At 40.1% G+C, this 23,517-nt stretch overlaps 1 protein-coding gene across 1 annotated transcript in view; it reads right to left on the minus strand.

The window, feature by feature from the left end:
• PTER (phosphotriesterase related) overlaps positions 1 to 23,517 on the minus strand; it is a 72,572-nt gene that overhangs the window by 15,098 nt on the left and 33,957 nt on the right. The window contains exons 2-3 of the mRNA XM_047754821.1: positions 17,374 to 17,851; positions 15,102 to 15,367 (exon numbers count right to left, since the gene is read on the minus strand). Of these exons, the coding sequence (XP_047610777.1) occupies positions 15,102 to 15,367; positions 17,374 to 17,805 (698 nt within the window). The 5' untranslated portion in view covers positions 17,806 to 17,851. The remainder of the gene's footprint in view (positions 1 to 15,101; positions 15,368 to 17,373; positions 17,852 to 23,517) is intronic.

A 23,517-nucleotide genomic window follows, 5' to 3' on the forward strand; every position in this document is an offset into this window, starting at 1 on the left:
GCAAGTACAACTAGGTACTGGGTTGATGCAAAGAAGGAGATGGCAAACATTGCTTGGCTTGTTCAGGAAAAGCTTCATAGAGAAGAAAATCTCTGATGAGCTGTATATTGACAAAAGGCTCTGCCTAGTTGATCAGAGCATAAGGTATTCACAGCAGAGGGACTAGGCTGTATGAGAAGCATGTAAGATACTCAAAGCCATGGACATTGTGGCTTTGGCCCAGATTCTGCAGGTGCACTAGAAGTGATGGGAGATGAGGTGGACAGATGAGTGGGGACCAGATGACCAAGATGTTAAGATTTTGTGCTGAAGGAGAAGCGGAATCATTGAAGGGTTTTGGATCAATTTGGGTGAAGGGTTGCGGTTAAACTTATGTTTGGAAAGATCCAAATGGTGGCAGCATGGAGGCAAAGCTCAGGAAGTGATTCCTGTTGGAGACAGTTGAAATAGTTCAGGTGATGAGCAAGGGCCTGAATCGAGTTAGCCAAAGAGGAATGGAGGGGAGGGCTTGGATTTGGAGATGATAGTGTGGTAGACAGGTTTCTGCATCAAGTGGAGATGCAGAGGAGAGAAGGATTTAGACTAATATCTGGGCCAGTCATGCTGTCATTGACCAGAATAGGGCAAGCAGGAAGAGTCAGCCGTGGGACATGGTTCCCAGAGTGACAGCAGTGGAGAAGGAGAATCAGGGGCCTGTCGTGAGCACTTGATGAGAGGTTGGCATCATTAAATGCTACCAAGAGCACGGAGAGGGCGGGTTCTGAAACTCATAATGAATTGGTGGGATAATTAGGCTGCATATTACCGTAATGGCATAAATGAAGAAACCAAAGTGTGGATTTTTTAAGTGATCAAGATTCCAGGTCTTCCAACTCTTAGGCTAGTGGTGCACTTTCCATTATACTGTGTGGTGACTTTGCCAGAATTCATCAGCCATTCCGGTCTGTGAATTCCTGGGCCTGGAGGGGAAGGCACTGATCTTTTCTTTGGAGGGGAAGGACTGATCCTGAGGACTGTTCTTTTCTTTCTTTTTCTTTCTTTTTTTTTTTTTTTTTTTTTGCTCTTTTAGGTCCACACCCACATGGAGTTCCTAGCCTAGGGGTCGAAGCTGAGCTGCAGCCACAGCCACAGGCAATGCCAGATCTAAGCAGTGTCTGCGACCTACACCACAACTCACAGCAACTCCGGATCCTTAACCCACTGAGCGGGGCCAGGGATCAAACCCTAGTCCTCATGGATACTAGTCAGGTTCTTTTCCACTGAGCCACGACAGGAACTCTGGGTTGCTTTATTTTAAAAGCAGACTAGCTCAGGGCCTGACAATATACAGAGGCAAAGAACACATTCAGTGCCAAAACTTATGAACTTGACCAAGTAATTAAAAAATTTTTTAAATTAAAAAATACAATAATAAGGGGGTTCTTCTATAGAACTGATTTATTTAAAACAATGTTGAATTTGGATGACTGATTATTATAAAAATTGTTACCAAACTCTAAAAATGCTCTTCGTCCTCCTCTCCCCTGAATTTCTTAATTTAAAGCCAGTGAATGGGGAGTTCCCATTATGGTGCAGCAGAAATGAATCCAACTAGTATCCAGGAGGATGTGGGTTCGTTCAATCCTTGGCCTCACTCAGCGGGTTAAGCATCCAGCGTTTCGGTGAACTGTGGTGTAGGTTGCAGAGGCAGCTGGGATCCCACAGTGCTGCGGCTGTGGCGTAGGCCAGCAGCTGTAGCTCTGATTCAACCCACCCGGGAACTCCCCTATGCTGCAGGTTCAGCCCTAAAAAGCAAAAAATAAAATAAAATAAAATAAAATAAAACCAATGAATATGTCACGGGGTGGCCAACAAAGAAAAAAAGTTATTATTAAACTCATCTAGAACTACTGGTGTGATAACCTAAAATAATTTTTAAATTTTTTATAGTGCAACGTTTAAAAGAAATGAACATAAATGACTGTAATCAAATAAATTCAATGTCAGTATTATTCTAAAATACTATTCACATAAATTCCTATATTGCTAATGGCAGTTGCAACTTAACCACAAAATCTGAAAAAATTCTTAAGTGATGAATTTCGATTAATTTATTTTTTAGTGTCAAAAGTAGAAACTGAATAGAATGACATAAGTTTTTAATGTATGGCCTAAATAGTGTCCATGGCTCAAAAGTGTAATTTATGCCCTCGATTAAATATTTATGAGGAACTTTGCTTTCACACAAACTGAAAACCATCAATTTGGTGCATTCATATTAATATACTAATTTAGTACCATATGTGTAGGTATCTTAAAGATTCACTTATCTTTTTTTAAAGGATTCTTTTCATGATAAAGCATTATTTTTAAGGAACACTCTTTTCAGTTGTAGAGAGTAAGTAGGAATGAAAAGCAATAGAAACATAATTCAGATTGGCATGTATTTATTTTACACATTCCCCATTATCTGTATTTGAATAAGCACCTTCCTCCCGTGTGATTTGGTTCTCTGCTTGCATCCATACTGTACGAGATATTTTATGACGTCATAGGAGGGAATGACGTCACATCTTCAATATTATGACTTAAGTGTAGGCTTAAGGAAAAGGAACAGATGGCTGCAAGAGAGGAAAAACCCTTGTTTAAATTACACTAAAACCAGAAGTTGGCTCCGAATTGTGAAATGTAATTAAAATTTTATTTTAAAATGCATCTCACAGTTTATCCACCCTAGGAAGAGCTTTTTACCATATGAACTTTCCAGCTGCCACAGAGCACAAAAGAGGTGGCGTTTTTCCTGTAAGGCGATACACAGTTCAAGAAATGATGGTATTGAGGAGAGTGGAGATAAATCTCATAGACATGGCAATCCTATTTGTTAAAATGTCACATTTCATGGGAATGGTGTCAGAGTCATGAAAAATAGCTTTAGAAGAAAAAAATTACTCGTGGAAGGTTTGGGTGGGTATAATGTATTAGAGAGAATATTAGACCCGTGCTTTCACTTGCCCTGACATTGGGCTGGTCTGCCCATGTGTCTCTGTTAACGACTGCAATTTGGGACACTCAACACAGAATAATTGCCAACATAGCTTAAGTGCATTTTATCCAGCACTTTTGGGTATATTAAGTAGTTTTGCTCCATCTCGTTTGTCCAATATTTATCTGGATTTTTGACTTTTTTTTTTTTGTTGTTGTTGTTGTTGTTGTTGTTGCTATTTCTTGGGCCGCTCCCGCGGCATATGGAGGTTCCCAGGCTAGGGGTCGAATCCGAGCTGGAGCCACCGGCCTACACCAGAGCCACAGCAACGCGGGATCCGAGCCGCGTCTGCAACCTACACCCACAGCTCACGGCAACGCCGGATCATTAACCCACTGAGCAAGGGCAGGGACCGAACCCGCAACCTCATGGTTCCTAGTCGGATTCGTTAACCACTGAGCCACGACGGGAACTCCTTGACTTCTTTTAAAATAGGTCTTGCAATGAAAGGAAACCCATGATAAATAATAATGGGAAGTGGAATTTGCCTAACACTTTAAGGGTTAAAAATAATTTTTCTCAACTCCTTTTGACCGAATAGCAAGAGTTGGAGGCTTAAGCAACTTGCTCAAGGTCACTCAGCAAGTGGAGCTGATGCAGAATCAGACAGCACGTAACACCAGCCCCACCCCTTGCTCCACTACCCCACGCAGGCATAGAATGTGCATGGCGTTCAGGAAAGAATAGCTACGGCCAATGCTGTCCCACGTCACACTGAAATGCGTTCAAGGTTTGTGTTTCTATGTCAGTGAGTGCCGTCTGTAAACCAATGTAGATTTTTATGTAAAATTGAGCTACACTCCTACCCAAATATATACCAGTGGCTGTAACAACATGTTTATTTTACTTTAAAAAATTTCTTTGGGGAGTTCCTGTTGTGGCTCAGTGGTTAATGAACCTGACCAGTATCCATGAGGCTGTGTGTTTGATCCCTGCCTCACTCAGTGGATTAAGGAACTGGCATTGCTGTGAGCTGTGGTGTAGGTCACAGATGCAGCTCGGATCCTGTGTTGCTGTGGCTGTGGTGTAGGTCGGCAGCTACAGCTCTGATTCAGCCCCTAGCCTGGGAACCTCCGTATGCTATGGGTGCAGCCCCAAAAAAGACAAAAAAAATTTGGGGGAGAGAGTTCCCATTGTGGCTAGCGGGCTAAGAACCTGACTAGTATCCATGAGGATGTGTGATCGATCCCTGGCCTTACTTAGTGGGTTAAGGATCTGCTGTGGCATAGGTCACAGATATGGCTCAGATCTAGTGTTGCCTTGGCTGTGCTGTAGGCTGGCAGCTACAGCTCCAATTTGAATACTAGCCAGGGAACTTCCATATGCCTTGAATGTGACCCTAAAAAAGACAAAAAAAAGCTTTGGTCATGCATGTGGCATGTGGAAGCTCCCTGGTGAGGGATCGAACCTGCATCACAGCAGTGATATAAGCCACTGCAGTGACAATGCCAGATCCTTAACCTGGAACTCCATTTTTATTTATTTATTTTTATTTATTTTTGCATGATGCCATGTTTAAAAGCATCTAATTTTTCTTGTATTTTCCTATCATCTGCCATAGTAGTAACAGAAGAAATGTCAGATGCTAGGAAATGGAAAAGGGGCAGCGTTTTCCATAAATATTCACTTTTAAAAGCTCTTTTGTACTTATCAGGCTCTTACTTTGTTGCCTGAATTAATTTCTTTAATTTCTCACTCAGTTGGATCTGAGCCAACATGACTAAATAAATTGTCTTTATTATACATACTGCATATAAAGTAGATACTATACAGTGCAACTCATTCTGTACATTTTGCACATCCTGCTTGCACACACACACAGTCCTAGCAACAAACTGCTAAGAAATACAGCACTGTATGCACAGGACTCCAAATATTATAAACCATTTCAGGTTCAAAACATTCCAATTGTTCTTTTTTTTTTTTTCTAAGAAGTACTACCATACTCTTTAAATATATAAAAAAAATATTTTGGTCAATTTAAGTTTGTCATACTTTTGCCTGCAATTGTTTTTGAATGATTACATATTAGTTCACTAGTATTCATAGGAATTAAAAGTGTATAGTTCCAAGAATACCAGATGATTTTTTTTGGTGGCTTTAGAAAGACAACTTTTTAAGTCACTATAGTTATAATTAAGTAATCATTTTGAAGGCAGAAAATAGGTCTTGCTCCCTGCTGCAGCCTAGGGTCTGGTATATGGTAATTAGGTACTCAACAAATATTTGTTGAATGAATGAATAAATGAAGTGATTTTCCATTTACTTCATCTAATTAGAAGCATGAAAAAATGTATCAATACTGTATCTTTTAACAAGTTGGGCAAATTTAGCATGAATAATCAGCAGTAAAGATGCTAAAATGTGTGGTTGGCCCATCCCCTGAGCTCTGCCTTCTCTTTTTAGAAACCCTTGGGTCAAATTTTTTTACCTTTCCACAGGGAGAATTTTTCAAAGAGAGAAGTGCTATGTTCCTGTAGTTAATTGTCACCATGCCCCCAATCAAACTCTACGCCCTGGATTTCCATCAAAGCCCCTTGGTTTGTTAAACAGATAACCGAGCAGAAAAAAGATGAGGCACAGCACCTGTCTGTTGCCCGCTCAGGGGCTCAAAGTTTCCAGTGTAAATGGTCGGTACCCCAATACCTTCCAGCCACTTTGTTCTACCCAACTTTCCTCAGCGATGAAAGAGTTTTGTTGTTAGAAAAATACCTACAGCTACTCTAAAGTCCATTGCAGATAAAATTTCCTTGGAAGCCAATGGGAAAAAGACTCTCCATGTTAATACCAGGGGCCAGGGGCAGTACTGTGTCTATAGGCCACCTGGAAATGTGGATGGAGTTCTAACAGGTAGTAAAGTTATCATCTGTGATTCAAAGGCATAAAGCCTTTGTGGGTGAAAAGCCAGTGGGAAGATGGAAGGGCTGGGCTTATTTTCTGACAAATGTTGACTTTGGGTGGCTATAAACTGTCAGGAGCAACTCCCTACCCGTGTTCCCTGGGGTCCCATCCACTGCAGTCTACGGACACCTCCACAGGCCTGTGTTTCTTAAAGAGAACAGATGGTTAGGGGAGGGCCTAGACACAGAAGCAGATTTATCTTGTCAGGCTGCTATCTCCAGTCCAATGACCTTAAGCAGGTCACAAATGGTCAGGTGACAACAATGTGGTTCAGAGGTGTCCTAAGGTGAGGGCCATTCATTAACTCTTCTCTCTCAGGGTCCCACCTGCTTCTTTTGGGTAGGCAAATAGCAGCTTTGTTGTTTGATGTGTGTGTGTGTGTATGGGTGAGCATGTGTGCATGTATTTTAAGGTAAGATGCCTTATGTTATGAATACTAGTGAAGATGTATATACTTTCAAAAATATTTAATTGCTTCAATGGATTGTGGACACCCTGGACTGTTTTCTTTTGTATTGTCAAATGAGAGAACACCTCTCAGGGGATGAATGGACAATTTGATAGGCAGTCAAGGCTGGACGTCAGTCCTTCTAGAAAGCACTGTGTCCTCAAAAGGGCCACAGGGCAGAGCCAGCATCTTAACTTGCTACCCGTAGTCACAAAAGCCTGTGGGTTCCTAACCTTCTCCTTTGTGCCAGAAAATGTCTGTTGTTGTTCTTTTCCTGGAGGTTTTGTTTCCAGGACGCTCTTCCTTTTGTGTGTGTTGTCTGTGCATTTTGTCGCATGAAATACATGCTCTTTTGTGAGTTGTCCCCATTATAGAAGCTGAAGTCCTTGCCCTTTCAGTACAGATCAGATTGTGTGCGCAGCTCAGCGGACCTCAGAGAGTCTGTGAAAGGCTGACCTAGTCAAACGTCAGCCTGGCAACTGTCTTGCTGTGAACACTCACATCAAAAAGCTAAAATTGCGTACATCTCCCTCCCTGATTTTTTTTTTGCTGTTACTTTTATTCAGTTGGTTTTTCCAAACACACTCCTTTTTCTTTAAAAAAAAATATATTTTTTAATTTTTTTTTTTTTTTTTTGCTTTTTAGGGTTGTTGGTTGCATGTGGAGGTTCCCAGGCTAGAGGTTGCATCGGAGCTCCAGCTGCTGGTCTACACCACAGCCACAGCAACGCTGGATCTGGCCTACACTGCAGCTCAGGGCAATGCTGGATCCTTAACTCACTGAGCAAGGCCAGGGATGGAACCCACGATCTCATGGATGCTAGTCGGATTCGTTTCCACTGAACCATGATGGGAACTCCCACACTCCTTTTTCTAAAGTCCTTTCCCTTAGTTGCCTGTTTTTTAAAACATTCGTACTTCTAGGTATAGTATTTCTTTCTCAGGTATTACAATCCTGAGTAATCCCTAATTTGGTGCAGAATGGGTGGCTGTTCTAGAGTTGGTCTCAGGATTTTCTAGGATGCTCTGAGTCTGTCTGCTATCAGGTCAAGCTTTCCATTCCATCCCAGGCTGTTTTAAAAGGAGACATTGAAATGGCAGCCAACGAAAATCAGATAATGTGGCTTTATCACTTGAAAGAAAATACACATAACATATGTATGTATACATCTATGTGTATCTATATGTGTTGTTTGATTTTATGAGTAAGAAATAAACGTGTATGTATGTATGTATGTATGTATATGTATATATACACATACACACATATACATACATAGTTTGATTTAATGAGCAGGGGAGTGTTGCTGTTCTCGGAGTTAGGGTTTATTTCACAATTTCCAATGAAAGCCTATGTTCTGTTAATGCCAAGCACCATTTTTTAACTAACTTACATGGCTGTCTACATACAAATGGAGTTAGAAAGATTCTTCCTTAAGAATTATCATAAGCCATTGCAAGCAGTGGGGCAGGCTAAACATTCACAGGAAATCTTCCCAGCATAGTACATGTAAAATAATGAATAAGATGAAAGGGGTCAAAGTATCCTATTATTGAATGGCTGGCTAAGCTGGTACGAAAGTAAAGGACTTGCCTCAGGGGGCAGAAACAAAAGAGAGAACAGAGAAAATGAGGAGCAAGGGGTGGCCTAGAGCTGCATTTTGCCCATTAAAAAAAAAATCAGTTGATAATATCATATAAGTCTCTGGTTATAACCTGGCGATCCACAATTTTTAAAGGCAATATTCCATTTATAGTTAATGTGAAATATTGGCTACATCCCCTGTGCTGTATAGTAGATCCTTGTAGCTTATTTATTTTGTATACAGTAGTTTGTATCTCTTAATCCCTTCCAGCTATCTTGTCCCTTCCCCTTCCCTCTCCCTATGGATAATCACTAGTTCTCTATCTGCGAGTCTGTTTCTTTGTCATATTCACTAGTTTGCTGAATTTTTTACATTCCACATATAAGTGATATCATACATTATTTGTCTTTCTCTACTTCACTTAGCAAAATACCTTCCACATTAATCTATGTTGCTGCAAATGGCATAATTTAATTCATTATGGCTGAGTAGTAGTCCATTGTGTGTGTGTGTGTGTGTGTGTACACCTTTATACATTTTTAACCATTCATCTACTGATGGACATTTAGGTTGCTTCCATATCTTGGCAATTGTAAATAATGCTGCAGTGAACTTTGGGATACATGTATCTTTTTGAATTAGTATTTTTGTTTTTTTAGGATATATTCCCAGGAGTAGAATTACTGGGTCACATATCAGTTCTATTTTTAGTTTGTTGAGAAACCTCTCCACTGTTTTCCACGTGGCTGCACCACTTATACTCCAACAGTGTACAAGAGTTCCCTTTTCGCCGCATCCTCACCAACACTTGCTATCTGTGTCCTTTTTGAGGATAGCCATTCTGACAGCTGTGAGGGGCTATCTCATTGTGATATTAATTTGCATTTCGCTGATGATTAACTTATTGAACATCTTTTCATGTGCCTTCTTGCCATTTGTATGTCTTCTTTGAAAAATGTCTGTTCAGGTCTTCTGCTTACTTTTTAGTTGGGGTTTTTTTTTTTTTTTTGGTTTATTTTTATGCCTGGGGTTTTTTAAGGGCCAAGTGAATAAGTGCTGGGCTGAATAGGGTTGAAGAGAAATAGCAGGCACGAGTCCTCGCAAATACTTGTCTCACCCCAAAATGACACCCAGGTAGAATTTCCTTTGTGGCTCAGTGGGTTAAAGATCCAGCACTGTCACTGCAGTGGCTTGGGCCACTGCTGTGGTGTGGGTTTGGTCCCTGCTTGGTGAGCTTCCATACGCCACTGGCATGACCAAAAACAACACCCATGTGGGTGGACTCGGTAAAAACCTGGCCCACGGAAGGAGTCTTTGGGGATTATATGTTTTCCTCAGTCTTGTCTTCTGGTGGAAGGGGGCAGTTGGCGAACAGTCTCCTGTGAGAATCTATAACCACTAGGCTGTGTTCACTGAGTCTGAGGCGAGAATTCACAGCACTTATGGGGTTCTAAACCCCTCAAAAATTTTAACAGTCACAAATAGACAAATGTGGTATGATTCCACTTGTATGAGGCACCCAGTAGCAGTCACATTCATAGAAACAGACAACAGAATGATGGTTGCCATGGGCCAGGGGTCCCGAGCATGAGCATGGGTATAGTTTTAGCTTTGCAAGGTGAAAAGTATTCTTGAGGTTCACTGCACACAGTATGAATGTACTGAACATGACCGAATTTGACACTTCAAAATGGTTAAGATGGTAAATTTTGTGGTATTGTATTTTACTATAATAAAAAAAAAATTGTTTTTAATCTTTAAAAATTTAAAGTACTGCCAGATTGGCAATGCCTCCTAACTGCCTGCAAGAAACAAAGCTGGAATTCTCTAGTGGCTTGCTCAGCAGGTTAAGGATCTGGCATTGCCACTGCTGTGGCTTGGGTCACTGCTGTGGGGTGGGTTTGATCCCTGGCCTGGGAACTTCTGTATGCTGTAGGTGCATCCAGGAAAAAAAAAGAAAAAAAAAAAAAAAAAAAGAACAAAGCCAACAAAAAACCAGGGAAAAACCTCCAACCCAGGACTCATAATAACATTCAAGGAATCTAAGATAATAGTAACTTTTTACAAAGAAATAATCAATGGCCAGAAGAACTAACAAACTATAAAATCAGAGTAGAAAGACAGTGGAAATTAGATTTATTAATTAAAAGGTTAACATTGTATGCTTAATGTTTTTTAAAGATGGAGCTGAAAATATGTTGAAGGAAAAAGAAATTAGCAAATTAACCAAGCAAAGTAACCAAATAGAACTTAAATAAAATTTAGATAAAACTATAATTGTTAATATTGTAAACCAAATTGATAGGCTAAGCAGCTGACTGATTCCTCTGGAGAGAGAAGTAGTAAATAGGAAGATAGAATTGAAGAAATTATAGTTCAAAGATGCAAATGGATGGAAATATGAAGGACAGTTAATAAGATCTTACAGGTATCAACATAGAGTTTACGATGCAAATAATAAGGAAATATGGATGAAGAATATTTGAAGAAATAATTGCTGAGATTTTCTAGAAACAATGAAGAATATCCTCCTATCCAGGAATTCCAAACGTACAAAATAAAAAAGAAATTTATATTGAGGTTAGGTCATAGGGAAAATACAGAATACCAGAGACAAAGGTGCTAAAAGTAGTCAGAAAGAAAAGACATGGGTCACTCTGCTGTACAACAGAAATTGACAGAACTTTGTAGATCAACTATAATAAAAAAATTAAAAAAAGAAAAGACAGATTACTGCAAAGGAAGCGCAGTTAGGTTGAGGTGATATAAGAGCAACACTATGTGTCAGCTGAAAATGGAATATCTTTAAAGGGTTTAGAAAGAATGACATCTAAATAGAATTATCTATTCTGATTGTTATAAATTATCTGTTCTAGTAAATGAACTCTTATGAGTGAAGGAATAAAGCCATTTTCAGAGACATGAAGTCTAAGCATTTGTTATCAAACCCAAACATCACTAAAGGAACTCAAAATGATGTACCTGAGAAAAATAATAATAATTCAAGGATAATTATGAGCTATGAGAGGAAATGATAAGCAAGGAAAATAAGCAAACAGAAAAGTTAATCTAAACATACACTGACCATTTATATATTTTGTCATAATATCATAATGTCTAATCATTGGGATTAAAAATAAATCAAGCAGACCCCACATCCTGGAAAAAATAGCATAGAACTCATGATGGCGAATAACTGAGGCCAGAGGGCCCTGAAGTCCTTGTACTAGGAAGGATGGTGAAGGTATTTACTATATTTTAGTTTTTTTAATTTGATGGGTTACGTGTACATGTTAAATTTCCTATTATAACCACTAATAGGGTATAAATAATATACTTACCTTTCAAAGCAGTAAAGGGGGAAAACAGATACAGAAGTGAAAAAAAAAATCAAGAAATTGTAACAATAACTGTGACAAGAGGCAAAACTGAAATAAACGTATCAGTAAATGTAGTCAATGTAAATAAACTGAATTTTCTGTGTTAAAAACGAGAATAACTCAGCTATATGTTTTTTCTATGACATCTACATTATAAAGACAAACACACAAAGACTGGTATAATCATGTTAACTTCAGATAAAACAGCTTTTAAAACAAAAACACTAGTACTCACTACAAGATAAAGCAAGATAAAGCAACTCAGTATATGCTTTATCAGGAAGATATAATAATTTGTATGCATGTGATAATATAGCTTCAAAATATATGAAGCAAAAATTGAAATATGTACAGTCAGAAACTAAAAATCCACATACTTCCCATAGTAACCAATAGATCGAAGAGTCAAAAAATCACTAGGGATATAGACTTATTTGAATAACATGACTAACAACTGTAGTCTAATGTATGTACAGAGAGCATTTATATAATAACAGCAGGAGGCAATGTTTTCAGGAACCTAATGAATATTTAAAAAATTTTAAATATGTATCATCTATATTTTTTGTATGTCATATACTTTACACTGTTTAAAGAGTATTAAAAATCATTCTTATTGATTAAATGTGTTACATCTATTCCATATAGTATAAAAGAATATTATAAAATACATTAAATTCAAATGAGGCCACCCAGGATCGCATAGCAAATGGTAGAAGCAAAATTTAAAAGCATTAAGGGAGTTGCCGTCGTGGCTCAGTGGTTAACGAATCTGACTAGGAACGATGAGGTTGTGGGTTTGATCCCTGGCCTTGCTCAGTGGGTTAAGGATCCGGGTTGCCATGAGCTGTGCTGTAGGTTGCAGACACGGCTCGGATTCCACATTGCTGTGGCTCTGGAGTAGGTTGGTAGCAACAGCTCAGATTGGACCCCTAGCCTGGGAACCTCCATGTGCCGTGGGAGCAGCCCTAGAAAAAGGCACAAAGACCAAAAAAAAAAAAAAAAAGGTGTTCTTATGGTGGCTCAGCAGGTTAAGGACCCAATGCTGTCTCTGTGAGGTTGTGGGTTCGATCCCTGGCCTCACTCAGTGGGTTAAGGATCTGGCATAGCCATGAGCTGTGGTGCAGTTTGCAGATGCAGCTCAGATCCAGTGTTGCTGTGGCTGTGGCTGTGACATAGGCCTGTGGCTGCAGCTCTAATTCAACCCCTAGCCTGGGAACTTCCACGTGCCACCACAGTTGCAGCCCTAAAAATAAAGCAAATAAGAATCTATTCCTCACACTGTGATGCACCGCCTTTATGACCAGTATCCCGAAGTACCTGGTCTCTTTTATCAGCATGACCAGAAGATTCCTGAAGACAGCCAAGTATTGATTTTAATGCCACCCCAGCTGCCAGGACAATTGCCTTTATCTAGCCCTTCAGTTTCCCCATTAACACTGGCATCTCTGTTCTGCCACGATAGTAACCTATTTTATTTTTTTCTGCACAGGACTTTACAATATTTTTATTAAGATGAAACATTTTATCAATATGTTCTGTAGGATCGTTAGTTTTTTAGATAGCAGACTGTCAGGTCTGATGATTGGATTTATCAGTCTGCTAATACGGCTTCATTCCACTTTGCAAGATAAAAGTAATTATAATGTATTATTTGTCTGGTTGATCCTGCGTTAATTCCTTAATCAATTTAATCTAAAGGCCAGTGTCTAGCCTTTGCAATGTTGTTAGGCATCTTTATAAAATTAACCACAGCCAATGCCTTTTTATATAGTCATTTTTTTGGGGTTGTGCCCACAGGATGTAGAAGCTAGCCAGGGCCAGGGATCAAACCCATTATCACAGCAGCAACTGGAGCTGCTGCAGTGACAATGCTGGAACCTTAACCTGTTCCACCACAAGGGAACCCCTATATAGTCAATTATTTTGCTGACCTCTGCACATCTAATATAATGTGAAGGGGTTGAGCGGTGGACCCCCAAAAGATATATCCATGTTTCAACCCTCTGAATCTCTGAAGGTGATTTGGGAAAAGGGTCGGTGCAGATATAATGAATTTTAGATCTTGAGATGAGATTATTCTGGGTGATCTGGGTGGGTACTAAATCTAATGACAAGTGTCCTCATAAGAAACAAAAGGGGATTATTGGAGAAATGCAAATCAAAACTACAGTGAGGTACCACCTCACACTGGTCAACAAATAACAAATGCTGGTGAGGGTGTGGAGAAAAGGGAACCTAACTACACTGTTGGTGGGAATGTAAATTTGTACAATCGCTATGGAAAACAGTATGGAAGTTCCTCAAAAACTAAATACAGAACTACCATATGATCCAGCAGTCCTGCTCCTGAGCATGTATCCAGACAAAACTTTCATTCAAAAAGATACATGCACCCCTATGTTCATAGCAGCACTATTCACAATAGCTAAGACAAGGAAACAATCCAAATATCCATTGACAGAAGAATGGATTAAGAAGATGTGGTACAGATATACAATGGAATTCTACTCAGCCATCAAAAAGGACCAAGTAATGCCGTTTGCAGCAACATGGATGCAACTAGAGACTCTCATACTGAGTGAAGTAAGTCAGAAGGAGAAAGATAAATACCATAGATATCACTTATGTGGGGAATCTGAAATATGGCACAAGTGATCCTACCTACAAAACAGAAACAGATCATGGACAGGAAGGGCAGACTTGTAGTTGCAGGGAGTCGGGGGGAGTCGGGGGGAGGAAGTGGGGTGGACAGGGAGTTTGGGATTGGTAGATGCAAACTATTACATTTGAAATGGATAAGCAGTGGGGTCCTACTATATAGCACAAGGAACCATGTTTAATCTCTTGGGGTAGAACATGATGGAAGATGGTATGAGAAAGAGAATGTAGACATATGTATGACTCGATCATTATGCTATATAGGAGAAATTGACACAGCACTGTAAATCAGCTATACTTTGATAAATAAAAAAAGAAAGAAAGAAAAGAGGAGATACGGATAGTTAAAGCAGGAGAAAACTATGTGAAAACAGAACGGAAATTGAAGCTACCCAGCTACAAGCCAAGGAATGCTGGATCAGCCAGGCAGCAGAATAAGCCCGGAAGGTTCCTCCTGTAGATGCTTGGAGGAAGCACAGTCCTGCCAACACTTTGACTTCAAACCTCTGGCCTCGAGAACTATTAGAGAATACACTTCTGTTGTTTGAAGCCTCAGACTTTATTTGTTACAGTAGCTATAAGAAACTAAGACATCACATCACTAAATAATAGACCTGCTACTCTTATTTTTTTAGCATTGCATTTTCCAAAATTCAGATGATTCAATCCACCAGTCACAAGAGCAAAAACATTTATATAGGTGTTTTTCTTCTGAAGGTGAAACCATTCACTTTCCCGTCCCTTTATATTTGCAGATAAATGTATCACTCTAGCACCAGAAAATCCTGAGCATGTGGAATTGGCAGCTACTGTGATATTAGACCCTGCGACAAAGCAGTGACACCTACTAGGAAGGGTTATGCAGTATTAAGTGAATTAAAAGAGATGACTGGTACAAAATACCTAGGATACTGTCTGACCCCAAATAGGGACACAAAAATGACATCATTGACTCTTGTTAATGTCTATGGTAAGACTTTATAAATACTGTCTTCCAGGTAGTTAGGAATTTTCTCTAGGATTTCATTGATCTGCTGATTTTATTTATCTGATCACCCATTAATCAAGGGACGGTTTGCACTAATTTGTAGATGCTCTGCTTACCTGTCAAGGTGCGACATGACTGTTTTGGAGATGTCCGCGCCCGCTTCTTGCAACACTCGGATAATCTGAAATGGGGCACTTGGATTTCTTCCTGGATGAATAATCACAGGACAGCCAAGCTGAACCTGGGCATGAGCTGTTGCCTGTAGAACCTTTCTTTCACTCTCAGTCAGAGGCCAGGAGCAACCGATTTCTCCAATAACGCCACACTTGATACTGGTTCCATCAGCTCCATGGAGAATTTCATTAACGAGGACATTAGTCAGCTAAGGAAGAGTGAGGATGAAAATGTACAGACTGTGCATTTTTGCAACATAGAGTCACTGCGGTAAGAGGATGCATTTATTCACCGAATCACTCATTCTTTTAAACATGTATTCAACATTCATTCAATGCGTATTGGTCAGTGAGAGAATTCGAACCCCAGGGTTCATTGCAGCACTATTTACAATAGCCAAAACATGGAAGCAACCTAAATGTCCACTGATGGAAGAACGGATAAAGAAGATGTGGTACATACATACAGTGGAATGTTACTCAGCTATAAGAAAGAATCAAATAGTGCCATTTGCACAACATGGGTGGACCTAGAGATTATCATTCTAGGTGAAGTAAGTCAGACAGAGAAAGACAGATATCATATGATATCACTTATGCATGGAATCTAATAAAAGGTGATACATAGGGACTTATTTATACAACAGACACAAACAGATTTCAAGATCAAACTTATGGTTACCATAGGGGAAACTCTGGGTGGGGGGATATATTAGGAGGATGGGAATGACAAATACATACCACTGTATGTGGAATGGGTAATTAATAGAGACCTACTATGTAGCAAAGGGAAATCTACTCAGTAGTTTGTAATAACCTATATGGGAAAAAGAATGGATATACATATGTCTATGTATAACTGATTCACTTTGCTGTACACCTGAAACTAGTACAACGTTGTTAAGTCAACTATACTCCAATAAAATAAAAAAAAATGTTGGTCAATAAGAAAGGCATTTTACTGATGAAATCTTAAATTCAACAAGTTACTCTACATCAAAGATTGAATGGTCTCTTACTGTGATTATTTAACAAGAAATTCATGGCTTTCGGAAACTGCAGGAAAGAAAGAAACTTAATGAGAGAACATTCATTCTACAGTCATTCACTGAGATAAAAATCTATAATTTAACCCGAGGTATCTAGAATGTAAAGAGACTGCCTTGGAATCTATGTTGGCTGTGCAGCTATATCAATTCTTTAATTCTCCCTAGTTCATGATCCTTTACCCTAAACAACAAAGCAGAATTGCAGCACGTAATACTAAGATGACATTTTGGGCTCCTATTTATATTTAGTACTAAGGGTGGTTAGAAGAATGTGTAAACTCTGATACCATGACAGCCTTCATATAATGTAAATGTATAAAAAGGGAAAGGCCTGATTGGGGAAAAATGCAGATAAAATTTTGAAATATAAAGCATTTTAGAGATTAACTGCTTCCTTGCAAAGACTGCAGCTGACATGCTATGGCTATGATACAGGCAATGGAAGACACCTATGAATATATACATATAAATACATACATGTGTTTATACCTATATATACACCTACTTATACATAGGTGTAAACACATACAAACGTATACACTATGTATCTACTGAAAGAGAGCACATACACTTAAAGAAAAGCTCTGTGGCTCATTCTTTCTTGCTGTCCCTGAGAGATTGACTTTTCCTTCTGCCTATGCTTCCTTAAGATCGTATCATGACAAAAACAGGAAAATGGATTTTCTTCTACTCCTCCTGTTTTGTAAAAGGAGTAGGAAACATCTTTGCAACATGTGCCAAGACTCTGCCTGCCAAGTTTCCCCCTACAGTGAATTTTTATTGCTGGTTATTATAAAATCCAGAAAGAAAATTGAGGTTACATAACCGGAGCTGAGACTGGAAAACCGAGCAGACTGTGCCACCACTGCTGAGCATGGATACGATACTCATGAACCTACGTATGAATGCGTTGGGGTGTTTGGTGACCCAGACGTTCAGCTCTCCTTCCTGGATACTTTTTCTTTCTGAACCTTTCCTCTGTGAAAGGTTCTGAATTTAGGCCCCACTGACAGATGCCTTGGCCAGCTAACACGTGTCTATAGGGTGCCTCTGAGCCAGAGACATTTCCAAATGTGAATGGCACGTGGGGATAATCCAAGGTCTGAAGTTCTGACTCTTCTGAATTTGCATAGGCAAACATGGCCCAAGAGCCGAGGGCTTTTTACCTGCTCCACTGACATGGCTCTGGTCTCCGAAGAGTGAGTTGCATCCACGTAAAACCCAGCTCCGGATATGATTTGCACTCCTGTCTCTTCCGCAAGCCGCTTCAACGTCTGCACGTCTCGGCTGATCCCGGTGGTTGTATTTTCCACCAAAGCCCCCCCGCCATTGGCTTTAAAATCCAACAGTTCTTCCTTGATGTCTTCTGTCTCCTGATTCAACTGCAGATTCTCTTTATGGGAATAAGGGTATTTCTGGATCCAGAATAAATTCTTCATTCGGATGGGTTCCTTGGAGATCACTTCGTGGCTTGGAGGAGGTGGGTAGTAAGAACAGTCAAAGGTCATTGTCAGATGTTCATGGGTCAGCGTGCGGCCCAGTTGGCTGGGCTCCACAGGACCCAAAACAGTTTGGACTTTCCCACTTATGGAAGACATTTCCGATGGTGCCAGGAGATGCTCTCAAAAAAGGGTTTTCTGGGGGCTAGGGGGAGAAAAAAGAAAACTACAATCAGAAATTTGAACACACACATAAATTCTGTCCATAGGGGCTGTGAGGCTGGGAACGTATACCGGAGTCAGAGAGAGAATCAATGAAACTAGAGATAGGATCTCACTTATCATCCTGCCAAAGTCAGAGTCTGTCGCTTGTAAATTGTTTAAGTTCACTGCAGCTCTCGGTGACACGCATGGTGTTAAATATCCCCCAGCCACTTCCACTGGGATTGCTCTGCCTGATTTAATCCCAAACTCATCTCCTGGAAATATTTCTCAAAATTCAGTGCACATTTTTCTTGTGCTTAATTTTATCTCATTAGTCAGAGCTATGCTTCCTTGGCTAATTCAACAATCATCTCCATTAAAAAAACCTCTTCATAATCAATAAGTTGGATCAAAAGTGGCCATGTATCAGAGCTGCTTCATGTGTCATGGTTCGGCTAAATGAAATGTACCGATCATTCCCTGACTCATTCACTATCCAAGTGAACAAATTTCTGTTGAAAGCCCACGATGTGGGAATTGGAGATAAAAAGCAGAATAAGGCAGAATCTCTATGATGATGTCACAGATTATCCCCCCCCAAAAAAAAAAAAAACTGGAGACAGGAAAATCTACTCAATACTTTTAATAACCTATATGGGGAAAAAGTTCAGATAAATTTATATGTATGACTGATTCACTTTGCTGCATCCCTGAAACTAATACAACATGCTCAGTCAACTATACTCCAATAAAATAAAATAAAAACCAACGGGAAAGAGCACACTTAAGCTTAATAATGAAGACACAAAAACAGACCTCTCCACTCTAGATGTTTCATTTTGTCTAAGGCCCCCAGTCAGAAGTCTGCTTCAAAAATATAGTTAAAAAAAAAATTCTTAGTCGTCATGAATGCGACTGGGATTTACTGAAACTGAAATCTGTTGCTTCTCAAGAGTCCTTTGTTTACTTTCATTTGTAACAATTGGAATGAAGTATTCACCAAGTTTCTATCAGTGACAGCAAGGACCCCAATTCCAGTGCTTTTCATTTCCTAAAGGAAGGAATTCCACTTGGAAAGAAAAGAGGCCACACTTAAAAGTCGTGAAGACAAACACTTAACATGGTCAAGAGCAAAACCAGGGCCAAAGACAGTGTTCTGGACCTGGGAGAGACACCCAGAGGACGGCGGAAAAAAATGGGCTGGGAACCGAGTAAAAGACTGTGTCGTTGAAAGCTCTGATTATTCCTTTAAAAGACCTTCCACTACAAAACATAAGCAAACTCACAGACATAGAGAACAGACTTGTAGTTGCCAAGGAGGGTAGGGAGGGAGTGGAAGGAACTGGGATTTGGGGGTTAGTAGATGAAAACTATTGCATTTAGAAAGCTCCTGCAGCGGAAACGAATCTGACTAGGAACCATGAGGTTTTGGGTTTGATCCCTGGCCGGGCTCAGGGGGTTAAGGATCTGGCGTTGCCATGAGCTGTGGTGTAGGTCGCAGGTGCAGTTCGGATATGGCTGTGGCATAGGCTGGTAGCTGTAGCTCTGATTGGATTCCTAGCCTGGGAACCTCCACGTGCTGTGGGTGCAGCCCTAAAAAGACCAAAAAAAAAAAAAAGAAAAGAATGGATAAGCAATGAAGTCCTACTGTACAGCAACAGGGAACTATATCCACTTTCTTGGGAATAGACCCTGATGGAATATAAGAAAGGGAATGTGTGTATAAATATATATACATACACACATGTATGTACATGTACACACATAACTGGACCACTATGCTGTATGACAGAAATTGGCATGACATTGTAAATCAACTATATTTAATTTAAAAAAGGGATTAAGAACTGCCAAAAAAAAAAAAAGAAAAAAAAAGACATTCTGAAACCATTTCCCCCCCACATCCCTTTGAAGTCCTTTGGTAACTTTCTGAGCCTCAGTTTTCTCATCTGTAAATTAGAACAATGATATTGCATAGGCTGTTGTAAGATTTAAATTAAGTATGTAATTTAATATCTGTTAAAGTGACTGGCACCTGGCACACACCTTCAAGTAATAGTAACTTTGTTATTCTGGTTCTAAAAACTATTATATATTTACTGGGTTACTTCTTTTCAGAGGAAGTGGTGGATTAGGGAAGCAATCATTTGGAGGAGCCAGTGGATATAAGATAAATTTGTAATGGGTATAGGGCATACCTAAGACAAGACAGAAAGGAATCGAGGTTGGAGAAAGAGGAATACTGAGTTACGGGCCACTTTACATCAAGCCACTGCAATTATCTGGAAAGCAGGTGTTTGATATATATTGGCCTTCCATGCATAAATGATTGATTGATTTAGACCGTTTGACAAGAACTTAAGGACTTGTGGCTAGCATGGCCATTCATTTTTGCTTGAGAATGCTCTTCTGCAAGCCAGCTTCCAACAGCTAAATATTTCACTCTGCAGCCATAATGAAAGAAGATGACACCTCTTTAGAGAGTCACTGTGTAGCTGCCAGTCACTACAGAGGGCAGTATTTTCTATTGATGGTGTCTAGGAACTCACAGTTCAATGCCTTATTCCTTGTTACTGAGAGCAGGGAAAATGTCCATTCCTTCAGTTGATGAAATCAAAGTACCGTTAATAATAGACTCAATATTCCATATGGGTTCGTTTGTTCCTTCCTTCTGGCTGATGATCTTACTGATGTGTTCCTGGAGAGTCACCGAGGACCAGACACTTGGCTGAACTGTTAAGACACCATCGCTTTTACTAGAAAAGTACCAAACTGCATATCTCATTGATAGAGATTTGAAAGAGCAATGTCGGTAAATTTCAAGTTCACAAGCTGTGAGTCTTCATGAAAAAAAAAAATCACTTAAGAAATGTTAACTCCTCTGGGAAATTCCTCTAGCACTCTCACGCAGAACTAGTTGGTGCTTCCTATGAGCACACACAATGTTAGCCACACTGAAAACATAAGAAAAGATTAGGAGTCCCCTGGTGGCTCGGTGGGTTAAGGAGCTGGCATTGTCACTATTGTAATGTGGGTTCTCCTGGCCCTGAAACTTCCTGGTCTCGGGCTAGGGTTAGGGTTAGGGTTAGGGATAAGAAAAGATTAAAGAGCAAAGGATAGCCAATACCACTCTAAGCTAGAATCTTTTAGTGGGGTAAAATGTGCAGATAGATTTCATAGTTCCTGGGCAGCAAGAGAACTAACTCTTTTTGGATCTTTATTCAGCCTGCAACTTGTTCTCTTCTCAGTCAATAGGCAAGGGGCTATTACTGGCCTTCCACCATAGAGAGTGTGCCCATGACACAGAGGTCACTGGTGGACCCCCGAAACGACAGTGTACATCTGCCCAGGCAGAAGTAACCCCCAGCGCAAAAAAGGAGTCCAGGCATTTTACAGAACATCCATGGGAAGCTTTAGCGCTGCATGTTACATGCCCAGAAGGTAGTGGGAAAAGGCTCCGCCAGAGCTAGAAACATATTTGCCACAAGCTTAGTTGTACTTGACACATGAAATGCGAGCCATCAGAGAGACTGAGGATGGTCTGCAATTACTCCTACAGCCTGGTCAAAGGGAGCTGCTCTTCCAATTCCAACGGATATGGACCCCCCCCCCATACCTTTTTTATTTTTTATTAAAGTATAGTTGATTTACAATATTGTGCCAGTTTCTGCTGTACAGTATAGTGACCCAGTCATACACATATATACATTTTTTCTCATACTATCTTCGGTCATGTTCTATCCCAAAAGACTGGCTATAGTTCCCTGTGCTGCACAGTAGGACCTCATTGCCTTTGCATTCTAAATGTAGCAGGTTGCATCTACCAACCCCAAACTCCCAATCCATTCCATTCCCTCCCACACCCTCCCCCTCCCCTTGGCAACCACAAGTCTGTTCTCCTTGTCTGTGAGTCTGTTTCTGTTCTGTAGATCGCTTCATTTGTGCCCTATTTTAGATCCCACATATAAGTGATATCATATGGTATTTGTCTTTCTCTTTCTGACTTACTCTACCCAGCCAGGCTCTCATCCAAGAACATAGAACTTTAAAGAAAAAAAAAAAAAAAAAAGAGGAACAGAATCAGAGAACAGCATGACCCCACTGAGCTGGAAACCAGAGACAATATATAGGATTGGTCTTTTTTTAAAACATATGCATAAATGAACCCTTATAAAATATATGGGAAATTGGCTGAATTATTGGAGTGGGCTGGTGGAGTGGGTAGTTTGGGAGCAATTTTAGTTGCGTGTCACTGAAATTTTGCCATAGCTATTTTATGCTTGCCATGATGCCTAAGATTTTTCTATCTACCTGGGGTGAATATTCATTTGAACTACATTTCACATTTCAAAGAGTATGACTTCTAGAACTCTGAATATTTTACCTGTGGATGAATGGGATTGCCTTAACTATAATTTCATAGTCCTATTTCATAGACATAAGCCCTCTTCCTGCCCTGGCATCTGCTGGACCAAGTCTCAGACCAGGCTGGAGAGACTCAGTTTACAATTTTTAAAGCATTGGTCAAATTGGCAGGTTGATGTTTGGTGAATTGATTTTCACTTCACCTCTTCAACAACTGTGTAAATTCTAAGCTCTATAATAAATCCCTTGGTCCATTTCACTGATAGTTGTTTCCTTTCCCTAATCAAACCCTACCTGATAAAAAAAAATGGGAAAGCATTTCAAAGGTTTATGCAGGAGAAGATATGCTGAGAGTAACCTGGCAACCATGTGGAGAAGGAACAGAGGGGAGCCAGTGTGCCTACAGAGACCAGCGGGTGTTGCTAGAATTTGGATAACATCCAGTGGTGGCTTAGTCTGAGATGACGCAGGGGAGGTGGTGAGACAGCAGAACAGTAAGAAGTACAGCAGATGGGAGTTTCCAAGTGGACTTGCTGGTGCTATAAAAGCATCCTCCAAGTAAATGGGCTCCTTGGAAAAAAGGCGCTGTCTGATGGAAATGTGTGGGCGCTTCTCTTTTTTTATGGGTTACATCATGCAGAACCGTGGTACTCCATAAACACAGCACTTAAAGCTGACATTTGATTTGGGACTAAAATATTTTAAACACTGTATGATACTTTTAAAGCTTGTCTGAATACCTACATCATGCACAGGTTCAAGCCTTTGACATGCCTCCTCTCAACCAGCATTGGTCTGGTGGCTGAACAACTGTGACACAAGGAATTTCTCTTTGCAAACCTCACAGGTCTACCTGGCCACACAGTTATGGTTAAATGGCTCCGCTGAGTGGAGACTGGTAACTTGTCACAGTAAATATGGTCCCCAAATCAATAGCCAGATTAAAGAGAAAGATATCCAAACACCTGTATATGCAGAGAATTGATGGGACCCAGCAAGGTCTTCAAACGGTGAGGAGTGTCCTCATGCTGCAGTGGGTTAAGAGTCATGTGCTGTCATTACATTGGCTTGGATTGCTGCTGCGGCACGGGTTCGATCCCTGGCCTGGGAACGTCCACATGCTGTGGCCAAAAAATTAGTCAAAACAAATCAAACAACACTGTGACATAAATTAATGAGCAACTTGTATCTGGAAGTCAGAGGAAATGATGGGCTTTCATCCCTAAGCTTTTTTTTTTTTTTTTTTTTCCTATTTGATGAAGCAAGTTAAGAGAGACACACCTGTGGAATTTCTAAATTTCA

The sequence above is a fragment of the Phacochoerus africanus genome, chromosome 12, assembly GCF_016906955.1.
Source record: "Phacochoerus africanus isolate WHEZ1 chromosome 12, ROS_Pafr_v1, whole genome shotgun sequence".
Taxonomy (NCBI): domain Eukaryota; kingdom Metazoa; phylum Chordata; class Mammalia; order Artiodactyla; family Suidae; genus Phacochoerus; species Phacochoerus africanus.